Genomic DNA, 13,735 nt, shown 5'->3' with positions numbered 1-13,735 from the left:
CTTTATGGGTTTTGTGTGATTTTTCTGCCATTAAACATCATGATATAGCCGGTGGTTAAATAATTGATCTCGACGCTATGATAAAATTTGCGTTTTATTGCACTAGTACTACACTCATTAGGAACGTTAATAAGAGGAAAGCATATGATGGAATAATACTGGTTTTCTCCGTCATTTGCACGCGGACTGTGATTTTTCTATTTTAATGATATGTGATTGTCTTTCGCCCTATTTGTTCCACGTATCGTCATCAATTATCTGCAAAAAATGGAATGGAATACATAAACGAAATCCTTTCCACCTTCCAGCACTCAAACCTACATTTGCAAACCGGAACGTCAGTTCCTCCACGAGCTCGACGTCATTCCACAGCTCAACGGTCCGAATCCGATCGATCGGCATCTGGTACTCGAACTCGTAGTCGGGCGTGTGATGGGTGTCCTCCACGAACACCTTAATGGTTTCGTAGTGGAAGCGGAAGATCAGCGTAAACCTATCGTTCCGATCGTCCAGCCAGAAGTTAGCGCTACGTTCTTCTGGTTGCCAGACAATGTTTTTCCAATTTTGAGCCACATAACTGGATCCGTCGTCGTGAAAAACGGTCTTGAAGTGGTATGCAATGTACGGCGAGGACCCCCGCGCCTTCGCCGGGTGATGAGTACAGGTACACTGGTGATCCACGTCCTCCTCACTAGTCACTGATTCACACGTGCAACCGTTGTGCACTTGAGCCGGGAAGGGTAGGACAAAATTGATCGAAAATCTAAAAGAACACAGTCACATGGTAAAACTTCCGTTCCAAATGAATCACACTTGTTTTTCTCTCTTACAGCCTCGCATCTGGTTTTAGTCTGCCCTTAATGATCACTTCGTCCCCGATTTGGGGCTCTTTCGGAAATAGTGCCGTAAATGGACGTTCACCCATGGTTATTCTTTCGCAAACGTGTTCACCGTTTAGCGCGTATGTGATTGCACTCGCGTCCCACTCGGTACTGAGTCTGCAGCACGTGAACCTCGGATTGTATATAAATTCGTCCGCGAGAGAGCGCATCCAAATCCTGGTCCGCTCTGAGAAAACGCGCTCACGTTCGTGGGCGTCGTGAGCTATTCGAAGAATTTAGCGCATTAACTTCAAGCGGACAGGTGCTTCCGTGCGGTTTTCAACGCTCATTTGCGTTCATAATTACCAACCTATTATGATTGTTAACATTATACGTTCCGTTTTGCCCTGCGTGGGAAAAGGGGGTTCTTGGAAAAATGGAAACGATAATCGAACCCTTTTTTTCTGTTCAAACTCATAATTATTCAATTGTCTAGTAATTGTCAATCGACTGAACGAATGAAGATTGTTTATCGAAATTCGGTGAGAGTTTGCGCGAAATTTTCTCCATTTACCGCCTCGCATCGGCACGTATGTGCACACAGAAATTCCTTCGTCATGTTTCAATACATTTTCCTGGAAACGCGGTTTCTTTGGCTCCATTATTTCACGTTATCCGTTTTAACTGCTTTCATTTAAGGAACTAGCGCTCGTGCAGATTTGGACGTCATCATTTAGCTTTAGGATTGTTAAGTGATTCATGGGTTTCTACCAAGGCTCGGTTATCCGGTAGCAGATACAGTACGTGCGGGTTTCACGTACGATTCTTACTCCTTGGTTTGGCAAAATCTATAGGCGGAAGTTACGGTTAGAGACGTTTTACTTTCAGTGATAATCGGTGGAATGCAGGGAATGAGATTCAACTGAGATATTACTCGTAGTAAAAATTGATCAGACCTTAACTTAGTTCCCGCCCGAAAAGATTAGGAAAAGGATTCATTAGAAAAAATGATCCATAAAGTAAAGCTTGTTTCAGTTAGAATCTGTTGCACGCACTACTAAGTTCACTACAGTGCTCCTACTGATTGGTTTCTGCGTTGTTTAGACAGTAGATTGTCTGGGAAAATATCCTTTTTCGATGACGGAAATGATTTTGGAACTCCACGTTAAAAATCATTATGTTGAGAAATGACGAAATTGTCGGTTTTGGCCACATCAAAAGTGTGTTGTTCGGAGTGGAACATAGATTTTCAACGTGTTGGAAGGCATTGAGAACAATCAAGGCAAACTCAGGATGGTCGGATGCTGATGTCGGATAAAATACAATTCCAATTCCTCTAAGATACACACCCCGTTTCTACATTTCGATCGACTTGACAAGTTCCATTATGTATTCCGTTCGACACTACTCGAATGTCAAATCCATTCTTGTTTTCATTCGACGAATCTAAGTTAGATTTACAACCAGATGGCGCAGCGAGTAATTTGGTTTTGGTTTGAAATTTTTTCAAATTTCCCGGTTTTAAGTATTCTCTCTACCTAGAAAATCATCATTTTACATTGTTTCATTCATAGCACATGAAGGACAACTTGCTATAAGTGTTGTCATTTATATTTTCTTACTGAGCAAACAAAGGGGAGGATGTGTTGCGCTTCAAATATTCTACGAAATACGAAATCCCCTACATAATCAATGATATCAATCAACTTAAAGTGATATCGATTTCATCGCACGTAATGTACTTCTGAACTTTCGAAAAAGTCTGAAGATTTTCTATGACTTTGGTGAAATCGCGTGTTGAAACCATTGTGAATATACAAAAATATAACTTTCTTATCATTTACTGACGACATTTAATGGTTAAAACAAATTTAAATATAAATTATAGAAATAATCGTTTTTAAGCGTGTAGAAATACAAACATCATCACTGTTGTGGTTCTAACATTTGATCGCACCATCGTGGGAACGCATTTGATTGTGTTTTGACACAGCTGATTTAAACCCGTTTTTTTGACCTAGGACTACGTGTTTCATTTCAATACTGGGGTATAAGTTCAAAGTTTCAAAAACGAGCGCCTTAAAGGGTGTGTCATATCAAATTGCATCACGGAAAAAACGCTGTAGAAATTTAATTTTTAGGAATTATATCTTCAGCTTTCGCTTATAATCAGATAAGAGTGTATAGATCACGTTGGTCATGCTTCACTGTCAATTTTTCGTAAATTTGGAAAAATGTCGTCGAACGAAAAAGAGCGTCGTGAATTAATCCTGCACACTCATTTCGAGAATCCGGAGTTGTCACATCGGGACATCGGTAAGATGCTGGGAATCGTCCAATCCACGGTCAGCAGAGTACTAAAACGATACTTCGAGAACCTAACCATCGACCGGAAGGTGAAGAACGGCAAAAATGGATGCTCCGTCAGTGAAAAAGATCACAAGCGCGTAGTTAAGCAGTTTAGACGTGATCCGAGAAGTTCGGTCCGGGATGTCGCCAATAAGCTGAATTTGTCATTCGTCCAGCGGACCAAGCAGCGGGAGGGCCTGCGTACATACAAGGTTCAGAAGGATCCTAACCGCGACGAAAGGCAAAACATGGTGGGGAAGACGCGAGCCCGGAAGCTGTACACCGAAATGCTGACGAAGCCGCATTGCCTGGTAATGGACGACGAAACCTACGTCAAAGCGGACTTTCGTCAGCTGCCGGGCCTGTTGTTCTTCTCCGCAGAGGACAAATTCAGTGTTCCGGAGGAAATTCGCAAGCAGAAACTATCCAAGTTTGCCAAAAAGTACATGGTGTGGCAAGCGATCTGCTCTTGCGGAAAGCGGAGCGCCCCCTTCGTGATGACCGGCACGGTAAACGGGCAGGTTTACCTTAAGGAGTGCCTACAGAAGCGCTTACTACCACTATTGAAGCAGCACGAGGGCCCGACCATCTTCTGGCCGGATCTCGCTTCTTGCCACTATTCAAAGGACGCGTTGGAGTGGTACGAAGCCAACGGGGTCACCTTCGTGCCAAAGCAAATGAACCCGCCCAACGCGCCGGAGCTTCGCCCAATAGAGAAATATTGGGCGATTATGAAGCAGGCCCTCCGAAAGAACCCAAAAGTTGTCAAATCGGAGGCGGACTTCAAGAGAAAATGGATTTCTGTTCAAAAAAAAACTACAACCTGACGTTGTACAGAACCTTATGGACGGGGTAAAGAGGAAGGTGCGAGCATACGGGCTTGGGCTCGAAGTATGAATAAAAAGAAAATGTCAAAAGTTGTTTTATAATTTTTATTTTACTGTCTAAAATTTTCAAAAGGATCGGTCTACTGGACGAATTTCATTACAGCGTTTTTTCAGTGATGCAATTTGATGTGACACACCCTTTACATTGGAGAAACAAAATGTTGAATGTTAATACCTCATTTTCGGCTAAACGAAATAATATGATAACCACTCCATTCGAAAGATAAAATATATACGCAACAAGCATATAATGTTACTCATTGATCCAGAAACTTGTTTCAATAGCTTAAAAATTGCGTAGAAGACCGGTTATTGAAATCATCCAAATTTGTATATCAAATCTGGTGCCCGCTCGAAAATTCATTTAATTGTGACTGTAAAGTGGCTAGAGAATGTCCTCGCTCGTACGCCAAAGCGCTACGCCCTCACTCTCCCAAACCCCTTTTCTATTCCGCTACCAATCTGAACGGAGATTCCAACGAAAAAATGAAGTTCACCCAGGTTTTTTTACGCGGGGGATACGTACCTCGTAAAAAAAACGCGTCGATTGGAGAATCCGTGTAAAAAAACCGCGTTAATTGGAAAATCCGCGTAATCCCTAAAAAACCTGGCTGTATCGATGATAATTTGATACGCCTTGCACACAAATGGTGATATGGGCTATAAATTCGATAACGGATAATACGAAATTTTGATATAGGGTAGAAAATATTTCACATTATCAGCGAAACTGCAATCAGCAGTGCCTGTTTTGCATGTTCACGAAAGCTTTCAGTAAATTGGTGGGAGGCTCACATGGGTTCCGTACATTGTTGGTTTTCATATCATTAGGTGCAAAGAGTTTGTGCTATATCACAGATATAATCCACTTCAGGTTTTTTTATCACAAAATTGAACTCGAGGAAAAAACTAATTAAAAAGTCATAACTATTGCCGTATTCTAATTCAGAAAGCGCCTGAATTTTGCCAATCGAAAATGTCGAACAAATAGATGCCCTTCCTGAAAATTTAATAACATAAAGATACATGAACGATTCAAGTTTATCCATCGTTACTGATGATTTCTCCCATGATATGGAAGTGCGAATTAGGAATATAGAGAGATAGGTACGAAATAACAATTTATTGATTAATTGAATTGAATTTGTATCATTTTATTGATAAAACTTGCGAAAAGTAATTCCTGAATAAATTAAAAAAAACATCAGATTGCATGCTGCTAGGTGTGAAAAAGCGAATAGATTGGAACACTAAGCAATTATGAAGTGTACGAATATGATCGGAAGCTCGATGATGCGTCGGGTCCTCATGGTAACGTTCAAATTATGTATTCTTTTCATCTAGATTTTTCTGTGTAGCCCTCTAACCCTCCTATACCTCCTATAACTTGTAATATAAAATTGGATGAAGTTTAAAAAAAATATTTTCTGGAGTTTTTTCATCCAACTATAAACATTCGCTAACTGGGCGAAAAGGGAAGACCAGTTATCGACATTCGCGTTTTAACTGGTCCGGAATGTAAAACGTCAAATAAAATCGAGGGGAACTTCAATGAAATGTTTGATTCGCGTTGATCATGAAATTGGATAAACAAAAGGAAATCTTGTGGAATGGAAGTTTCGCATTGAGTGCGACAACAGGTATGAAATATAATTTGAGGAAATTATTTTTCTGTAATTTAATCAATGTTTTTGTCATGCGAAAATAATAAGAATTTTCATAACATTTCAAATTACATTCGAATGCCCCTCACAGCAAATCTTCCATTTGAATATGGCGTCGATTGTTTTCGAAATTCTGCTTTTTAACTGGTCCGAGGACCAGTTAACGTACGCCCAGTTAAAAAGCAAACCCGTTAAACCAGGACCAGTTATCGAACGATTACTGTATATCTTTTTCTTCAAATAAATAACGCCTAAAAACAAACAATAGCAATATTACAGAGACACGCACAGTCTGTATATGAGTTATGATTTAAAAGAAATTTAAAGAATGTTCATACTTTTTTGTTTTTCCAGGTCAGAATACCCCTAGGCCTTTTTGGAGATTGGAAACAAGGGTGTCATGCATCCATTAATGTTTCAATTACGAAGTTATTGTTTATGGACGCTGTCAACGATGCATACGGGGAAAACGGGGAAAAAGAAATACATTATTTTTGCGTGGAATTCAAAACTTCATTAAAGTTGTTTCGGATTGTCTAATTTCGGTCAAATATGCATTACATTTTGTTTTAAAATTTGTCGCCATTCGAGATATGGTATTCGTTTGGTGCCATACGAGATGGTATTCGCTTAGTGGCAAGTCCGGACTATATGGTGGATGCATTAAAACTTCCCAACCAGGCTCCCGGAGACTCTGACGAGTCACTACAGACGTGTGTGGCCTTGCGTTGTCCTGATGGAACACAACATCTTTTCTGTTGGCCAATTCTAATGTGTTTTTCGTTTTCTACTGGCCTCAATACATAGTAGGACACTTCGATCTCATAGTTTGGCATCACTGCATATATTATTCTACTAATTGCAATTTATCACTGCCCGAAATGATCCGAAAAGTTTTTATGTCTGGATTTTTTCAATTGAATACATTTTACAGGCTTGAAATAATGTTATAAAAAATTTAATTTCGAAACAAATCATTGTTTTTTAATAATTTTTATCGATATTTTACTCGTTTACCTTGGGTTGGGGCCACGTGTGCAGTACTACACACGGGTTCCTGGCACCATCTAGTATAAGAATCAACCATTGGATCCTCCAGGTTTTTACGAACTTTTTGACCAAAACACCATAGCCGTCAAAATTTTCAAACAGTTTTATAGTCGATCTTTAGCTTCTGGGCGGTGCTACGACTATTAACATGCCGGTCTACTTCGATTATTTCTGTGATTTTTTCGACATTTTCGACCACGGGTCTGCCTGTGCGAGGTGCATCTTTAACATAAATTTGTTTCAGTGTGAAATATCACCTTGACAACGAACCTAAATATATAGTTGTTTGATCATTTTTACCCTTTTTCCCAAAAATGACTCTTCAAAAATTCATAACTTTTGAACATACCAAATTGAAACTAATAAGCTGGTCTTCTTCGAAAAGTTATTACACTTGCGAAAAATGGATATTGTTTTCGTAATTATTGATTGTATTCGTTTTTTTATAGTTTACTTGGTCTCGGGATCAATATAATCGTTTATATATACAGGGTTTTCGAAATTCGAATTCGAATTTCGATGAAACTTTTATTTCAAATTAAAGTTTGGTTTATGCCATTATGTGTGAAATACAACATCATTCAAATGTCCACCTAGAGCTTCCTTGCACACCTTGATCCGGAACAGGTAATTTTCGATGACTTTTCGGCACATATGGGGCGGTATCTCGGTCATAACTTTACGAATGTTGTCTTTCAAATGTTCAAGAGTTTGCGGAGAGTTGGCATAGACACGGTCTTTCGCATAACCCCACAAAAAAAAGTCTAGCGGGTTCAAACCGCATGATCTGGACGGCCAATTGGCATCACCAAAACGCGAAATTATGCGTCCCTCAAATTTCGTTCGCAATATGGCCATGTTCGGTCGTGTTGTGTGGCACGTGGCGCCGTCCTGCTGAAACCACGTGTCATCCGTATCCATATCTTCAATTTGTGGCAAAACAAAAATCGGTTAACATGCGGCCATAGCGCTCACCATTCACAGTTACCGTCTCGCCGTCCTCATTTTCAAAGAAATACGGCCCGATGACTCCACCAGACCATAATGCGCACCAAACAGTGACTTTTGGCGGATGCAATGGCCTCTCAACAATCACGTGTGGATTTTCTGAGCCCCATATACGGAAATTTTGGGCGTTCACATAGCCACCGAGCTCGAAATGTGCCTCATCGCTGAAGAAAATTTGATGCGAAAATTCAGAATTTTACTGCTGTTGTTCGTTCACCCAATCGATTATGCCCGACGCATTCCATGGTCACCACGCTCTAATTTTCGTACCAGTTGGACTTTATATGGATGTAGGTGCAAGTCTAAATGCAAAATTCGCCACAATGATGTGTTTGACAAGCCCAATTGCTGAGCACGCCGTGGAATCGAAACATTCGGGTCATCCTCCACACTGGCAGCAACAGCAGCAATATTTTCGGCCGAACGCACATTACGATGATGCACAGGTTTCACAATATCCGCTACGGATCCAGTTTGTTCGAATTTACGCACTACATTAGCGATTGTGTGCTCTGTAGGCCGTCCATGACGACCAAAATCCGTCCGTAATGCTCGAAAAACATAACTCAACAATAATCAATCAACTGTCTCCGCTGTCCGGTCTAACTGGATAATGCAAGAACAGAAAGAATACTCTTACGCCTAAATGGCTACTGTGTAAATGTACCATATGCAATGGTATAGATGGAAATACTCTTAGGTCGAAAAAAGGCAACTGTGTAATGTGCTAATTATAGATATGATAACCATGTGACATGTACACGATTAAAATTCGGCTCTGTCACAGCTAAAATGCTAATGAGCCTGAAATAAATCAATGAGATAGATATGAACTTACTGCAATATTTGCAGAATTACATATGATGTTCTAAAACACTACACAACGCCTGCTTTTGGTACTTTTTTTGAATCTATGCGAAAAATTTAAATATTTTTTTCTTCGTCAAATTAATGCATTAACTTTGTACAGAATTTATTGAAATTTCCAAAACTGCCTTTCGATTTGCGATGCGATCATTACTTATTGCTTTATTCATCATCAAAGACTAGAGATGGGAAAACCGTTTATGAACTGATCAAAAGAACGAGTTCACCCAAAAGAGTGAACGAACTGCCGTTCTTTTTTGCTGGGCAACAGTTCATATGAACTGTATACCCAGTTCAGAACGAACTGTGTACGGTGAATGATGAACTGATAATACAGTTCAGAACGAACTGACCGCTGGCAGAACTGTGCATGCAGTTCAGAACGAACTGTGTACGGTAAGCGGTGCGTAAGAGAAAAGAAAACGAACGAGTGATAGATGAATGGTGCTGCAAGGTAAATAGTTCTCAAATTAACGAATGGAAACAAACGATAGCCCCATGAAACAACAAAAATAATATGTCGGTATTGTCGCTTCATAAAAAACGCTTGTTGCGTTTTTTTATGTTGCGTTCAGGATACGATGGTTTTAAATTGGATTGTTAAATTATTTATCAAATTTCATATTTTGGAGTTCAGGGTAAATATTTCAGTAAGTTGTTATGCCAATCTACCTCACTTATAAAATATAGTTGAAAGCTGAAAGTTGATTTAAACAGTCTTGTTAAACAGTAAAATTCGCGTTGCTAATATGAAATATGTTTTATATTATATCATATTGTGCTCGATAATTTTGAGATGGACGTTCGCGGTTTGGGTGCAGTTTTGCTATAGCATTTATTGCAATACATCGTAAGCAAAGCAGCACAATGCTAGTTTATGCTGATAATAATGAATAACGACTCAAACAAAAAATTAAAATTTCAAAATCAAAGTTTGATTTTCTATTGTGCTAAGTTATTTCTAACAAATATCGGACATATCCCGCCACTGTACAAAAGAGTGAGTGAACTGCTCAAAAGAACTAGTTCACTTAAGTGAACGGTTGGTCACTGAACGGTTCATTAAAGTGAACCGTTTTGCCCACCTCTATCAAAGACGAAGAGATAGTTTTTCATTCAAACAGAAATATCTCTGTATGGAAAGGTCATACAGGAACGTTCAAGAAATCAAATGAAAGCTTTTTCTACTCGATATTGTTGCCCACTACACCTTCACTAGGGTGCCAGTGAATATGGGAAAAAATCAAAAAGTTATCCCCTACAAAATGTTCAGCACCTCGAAAAAACACCTTATGCAAAATATCAGCACAATCGGACTTAATGGAGCGTGGCGCAAAGCCGTCAAAATCACCCAAGGTGTAATGGGGTTTTCAAAAAAAAAAATTTTTTTTGAATGCCAAATGTCTCCAAATTGCATGAAACGTCGAGATCATCTCGATTTTTTTTTTTGTCAAAAGTAGACTCTGGCTATTTTTTTCTCGGAATACGAAGCAAAAAATATGGTTTTGGGTGCCAACAAAAAAAGTTATCTCGTTTTTTCATTAGGAACTTGCGAAATGTTGATAACATACCTAATGCAAAATATTAGCTCAATAGGACTTCATTTTCTAGTGTCTAAAACGTTAAAATTTTGACCGCTTTGCGCCACTCTCGATCGAGTCCGATTGAGCTGATATTTTGCGTGTCGTGTGGTGTTTTTTCGAGGTGGTGGACATTTTTATGGGGTAACTTTTTGAAATTCGAGATAGCCAATTTCATTGGCACCCTAACCTACACACACTAAGATAAAAATATGTACGTAGCATATTCTGATTCCTACCAGTTGGAGCTTTAAAATTATGAATATCTCATTGGTATGCGTTGATTTTGCACGAATTTACAGCATGTTAAAAATCACGCAAAATTTTCGACTTCGCATTCTGTTTCATTAATTTTTTGTCGAGTCTACATAAAATATGTGAAATCGTGAAAAACAAATATTTTTACATCAAATATGAGATTTTTAGGAAAAAAATATCTATCCGTTTCCCATTAATTTACATTTTTTTTAAATCATACAATCTCAGACAATTTTGCACGGTATTTACTAATACTAACGCGAGTACGCTTATAACATACATGGTAACTGTCTAAATACGTTGGTAGGGGAACGGCGGTTAAGCGGACAGGTTTAGAAAAACACCGAATGTATCATTGTATTTTTTTTTCCAAGACTCTAATCCAGTTTGTTCTAGTTCAATATACTTTTTTTCCAAATTGATTGATCAGTTATTCAACTGTAAAAAATGTTTTCAATATAAGAAACTCACAAGAATAAGAAACGAACAAAATGTTTTGTAGTGCGGGTGAAACACACAGTTGGTGGGGGGTAAGACGAATAAGTAATGCAATACACGCAGGGGTACGACTAAAACGTCAAATCCCTCATATTGCCAGTGTACCCAATATTGCTGCGGTTCACTGACATTTTGGTTCAATCAATTACTGTTGTTTACAACTCGGTCCGGTTATATAGTCGAATAGTGGCTAACTTTAAACTCCATGTTAAATGTGAACACCTCCATGTGAAACCGAAATATGAAAATCGCTCATGCAGTTAGAATAAAGCAGCGCATTTTTCGATTTCAATCCTCGTAAATGATATGTTGATAAACAAATGACGCCATATTGATTTTGATTTTGGGTAGCCTATATTCAATTGATGTCTAACCCCTGAATACACGAGGCGTAAAAATATATCGCACACGAGAGAATAATTTTACTTTATCTCATCGTTTGTCTGTCCAGCCAATGAGTCTAATTTAAACAAAAATATAGAACGAAAAAAAGTAGAGTTGGTCATGCAATCACAAACTTTTCGCTGTCCGTTCCACCCACAGCTCCCCTATGGCGTATCTGTATTCTAGCTTCAATTTGGTAAAAAAAAAGTGTATCGGGGTCATGCCAAGAGTTCATGATCTCTAGTTGTGCGAGACAAAATTTTAATCAACATTGTGCCTATTGAAGGCTGTGTCTTTTCCACCCACTTCAACCTTCACGTGCTTCGCCTTCATGGTGAGCGAAATAAAAGAAATCAATCCCCTCTAATACAAGCAATAACCGGCGACAAATTCTTTCGGTTCTTTTGTGATGCACAACTAACGTCAATCCCACAAAAATGGTCTATGTTCCAAAATATTTTCGCCCAAATGAATGAAACAACAGGATAATGTGGGATACGTGCCGAGCAGTGTGACAAGTTAATAGTGTTTAGTGAATAGAAAAGAAACACGAGTTTCGAATATTTGATCATTTCCATTCAGCTACGTTCATAACCGGCTCACACAGGTTCGATTGCTGCTTGTTTCAGGGAAAAAAATCACACCTATTCTTACGAGGTTCTTCATACAAAAAATAGGACAGTCATCATTGGGTTATCATAGATAACAAAACGTTCCTCGAATGTCTGACTTCTTATCGATGAGTTAACATTGCGTCGTAATATTGGTTTCCTTACATTATATAAATACAATATACTGGTTTGATCATAAAAGCGTGTCGTGCTTGGCTGCGTAAATCTAAGCTGCTTGACTGTTTTGTTTTCATAAGGCATTTTCTGGTCGTGATTCACAACTTAGCTGCTCCGTTGACAATAAAAAAAATACAGCATTTAAATCAATTTCCCCAATCGCATCCGCGCTGAGCGTCCACCCCATTGGACTGGTTTAAGTGATGACTAGAAAACGTGATTGTTGTTGCCTCATTAAAACACAAAGTTTCTGTCACGCGATTAGCATCCGTGATTGAAAGGTAAACAATCGTCTCGACATGGAGTGTCAAGTTGTGTAGTCTTTGGATGTTGCGAGGATTGCCTTCACCATGAATGCGAGAAGGCGTTTAATCGGAATTGTGCGATAGAATGTATGACTAGCGGATGGTTAGCGCCGACGCTCATTGGTCTAAAAATAAAGCGCAAACTTACTATAAATAAAACCGGTTCAAACTTTTTTGGTACCATACCGTTGTCATCGTTTTTGTACTTGAACGAAATCTCATCAATGAACTCGATATCGTCCCATAGTTCGATGGTGGTGATATCTTCGAATGGAAACTGGTGCTCAAATTCATAGTCGGGCGTATGCTGGACATCTTCCGCGAACACTTTGATAGCTTCATTATGGAATCGGAAAATCAATGTGAATCTCTGAGCCCGGTCATACATCCAGTAGTTGTCTTCCCTAACTTCCGTTTGCCAGATGTGATTTTTCCAGTTGTGAACGACAACGCTGCTGCCATCGTCACGGAAGATCGTCTTGAAGTGATAAGCAATATAGGGAGGAGTTTCGTCTGCGCACACCGTTGGTGGTCGCGGGAGGCACAAGTTTATGGAAAACCTGTGTGACGTAAGAACAAATATTCGAACCAATCTGTTTGGGTACACAGTATTTCAATTCAAAACGTACACGCTTGCATCGTCTTTGAGCTTTCCTCGTATCACTATTTCATCTCCGTGTTTTGCCTTCTTCGGTAACTTTGCGATAAATGGACGGTCACTCATTGTTACCGGCGTACGGGATTTGATTACGGAAATTCACAAAAAATGAATAACTGAAACACCTTAAACAGGAACACAGAAACTGGGACTATAAAACTATTCACATGGGCGAGTCCGCACTCACCGAACGCACAACTAATACTGAAATAGGCCCCCGATAAGATACAACATTTCTCAACACATAAAACTGTTATATACAGTGGTAGTGGACAATGTTTGCATACAAAAGTAGAATATCGCTTGGTTCATTAACTACTAAGCCAGAGGGGGAGGTTCATGGAATGGGTGGTATGGAATTTGTTTTGGTTCTCCATTCTCAACATTCGACGTTCGCTCATTCCGCGCTATTTTCGTGTTTGTTGATTCTACATCAAAACAACGCCCACCCTGTTGGCAGATCCTGTTCCAGCAGGGATGCCAGGTGATTTTTTGACGTGGGACTACGTAGTAATCCCCGATAATCGTTCGATTAATCGAATACTTCCTACAGAAATCGATTATTAATTGAACGAATACTGCGCAACCAATAATGGAAGCGAACGAATAATTTACGTC

The 13,735-nt window shown here is 39.3% G+C and overlaps 2 protein-coding genes across 2 annotated transcripts; both read right to left on the bottom strand.

Annotated features, from left to right (window-relative positions):
- Positions 1 to 42: 42 nt before the first annotated feature.
- On the bottom strand, positions 43 to 1,775 carry LOC129776582 (uncharacterized). Its single transcript, XM_055782306.1, has 3 exons — positions 831 to 1,775; positions 322 to 763; positions 43 to 258 (listed from the first exon to the last, which is right to left on the bottom strand). Exons 1-3 carry the CDS (start codon positions 1,049 to 1,051, stop codon positions 229 to 231), a joined length of 693 nt encoding a protein of 230 aa, XP_055638281.1. The 5' UTR covers positions 1,052 to 1,775; the 3' UTR covers positions 43 to 228.
- A 10,298-nt stretch (positions 1,776 to 12,073) lies between these two features.
- On the bottom strand, positions 12,074 to 13,422 carry LOC129776586 (uncharacterized). The gene is made up of 3 exons (XM_055782312.1): positions 13,089 to 13,422; positions 12,646 to 13,019; positions 12,074 to 12,584 (listed from the first exon to the last, which is right to left on the bottom strand). Exons 1-3 carry the CDS (start codon positions 13,181 to 13,183, stop codon positions 12,577 to 12,579), a joined length of 477 nt encoding a protein of 158 aa, XP_055638287.1. The 5' UTR covers positions 13,184 to 13,422; the 3' UTR covers positions 12,074 to 12,576.
- Positions 13,423 to 13,735: the final 313 nt, after the last annotated feature.

Source organism: Toxorhynchites rutilus, chromosome 3 (assembly GCF_029784135.1).
Source record: "Toxorhynchites rutilus septentrionalis strain SRP chromosome 3, ASM2978413v1, whole genome shotgun sequence".
Classification (NCBI taxonomy): Eukaryota; Metazoa; Arthropoda; class Insecta; order Diptera; family Culicidae; genus Toxorhynchites; species Toxorhynchites rutilus.
This window is presented reverse-complemented; position numbering and strand designations above follow the sequence as displayed.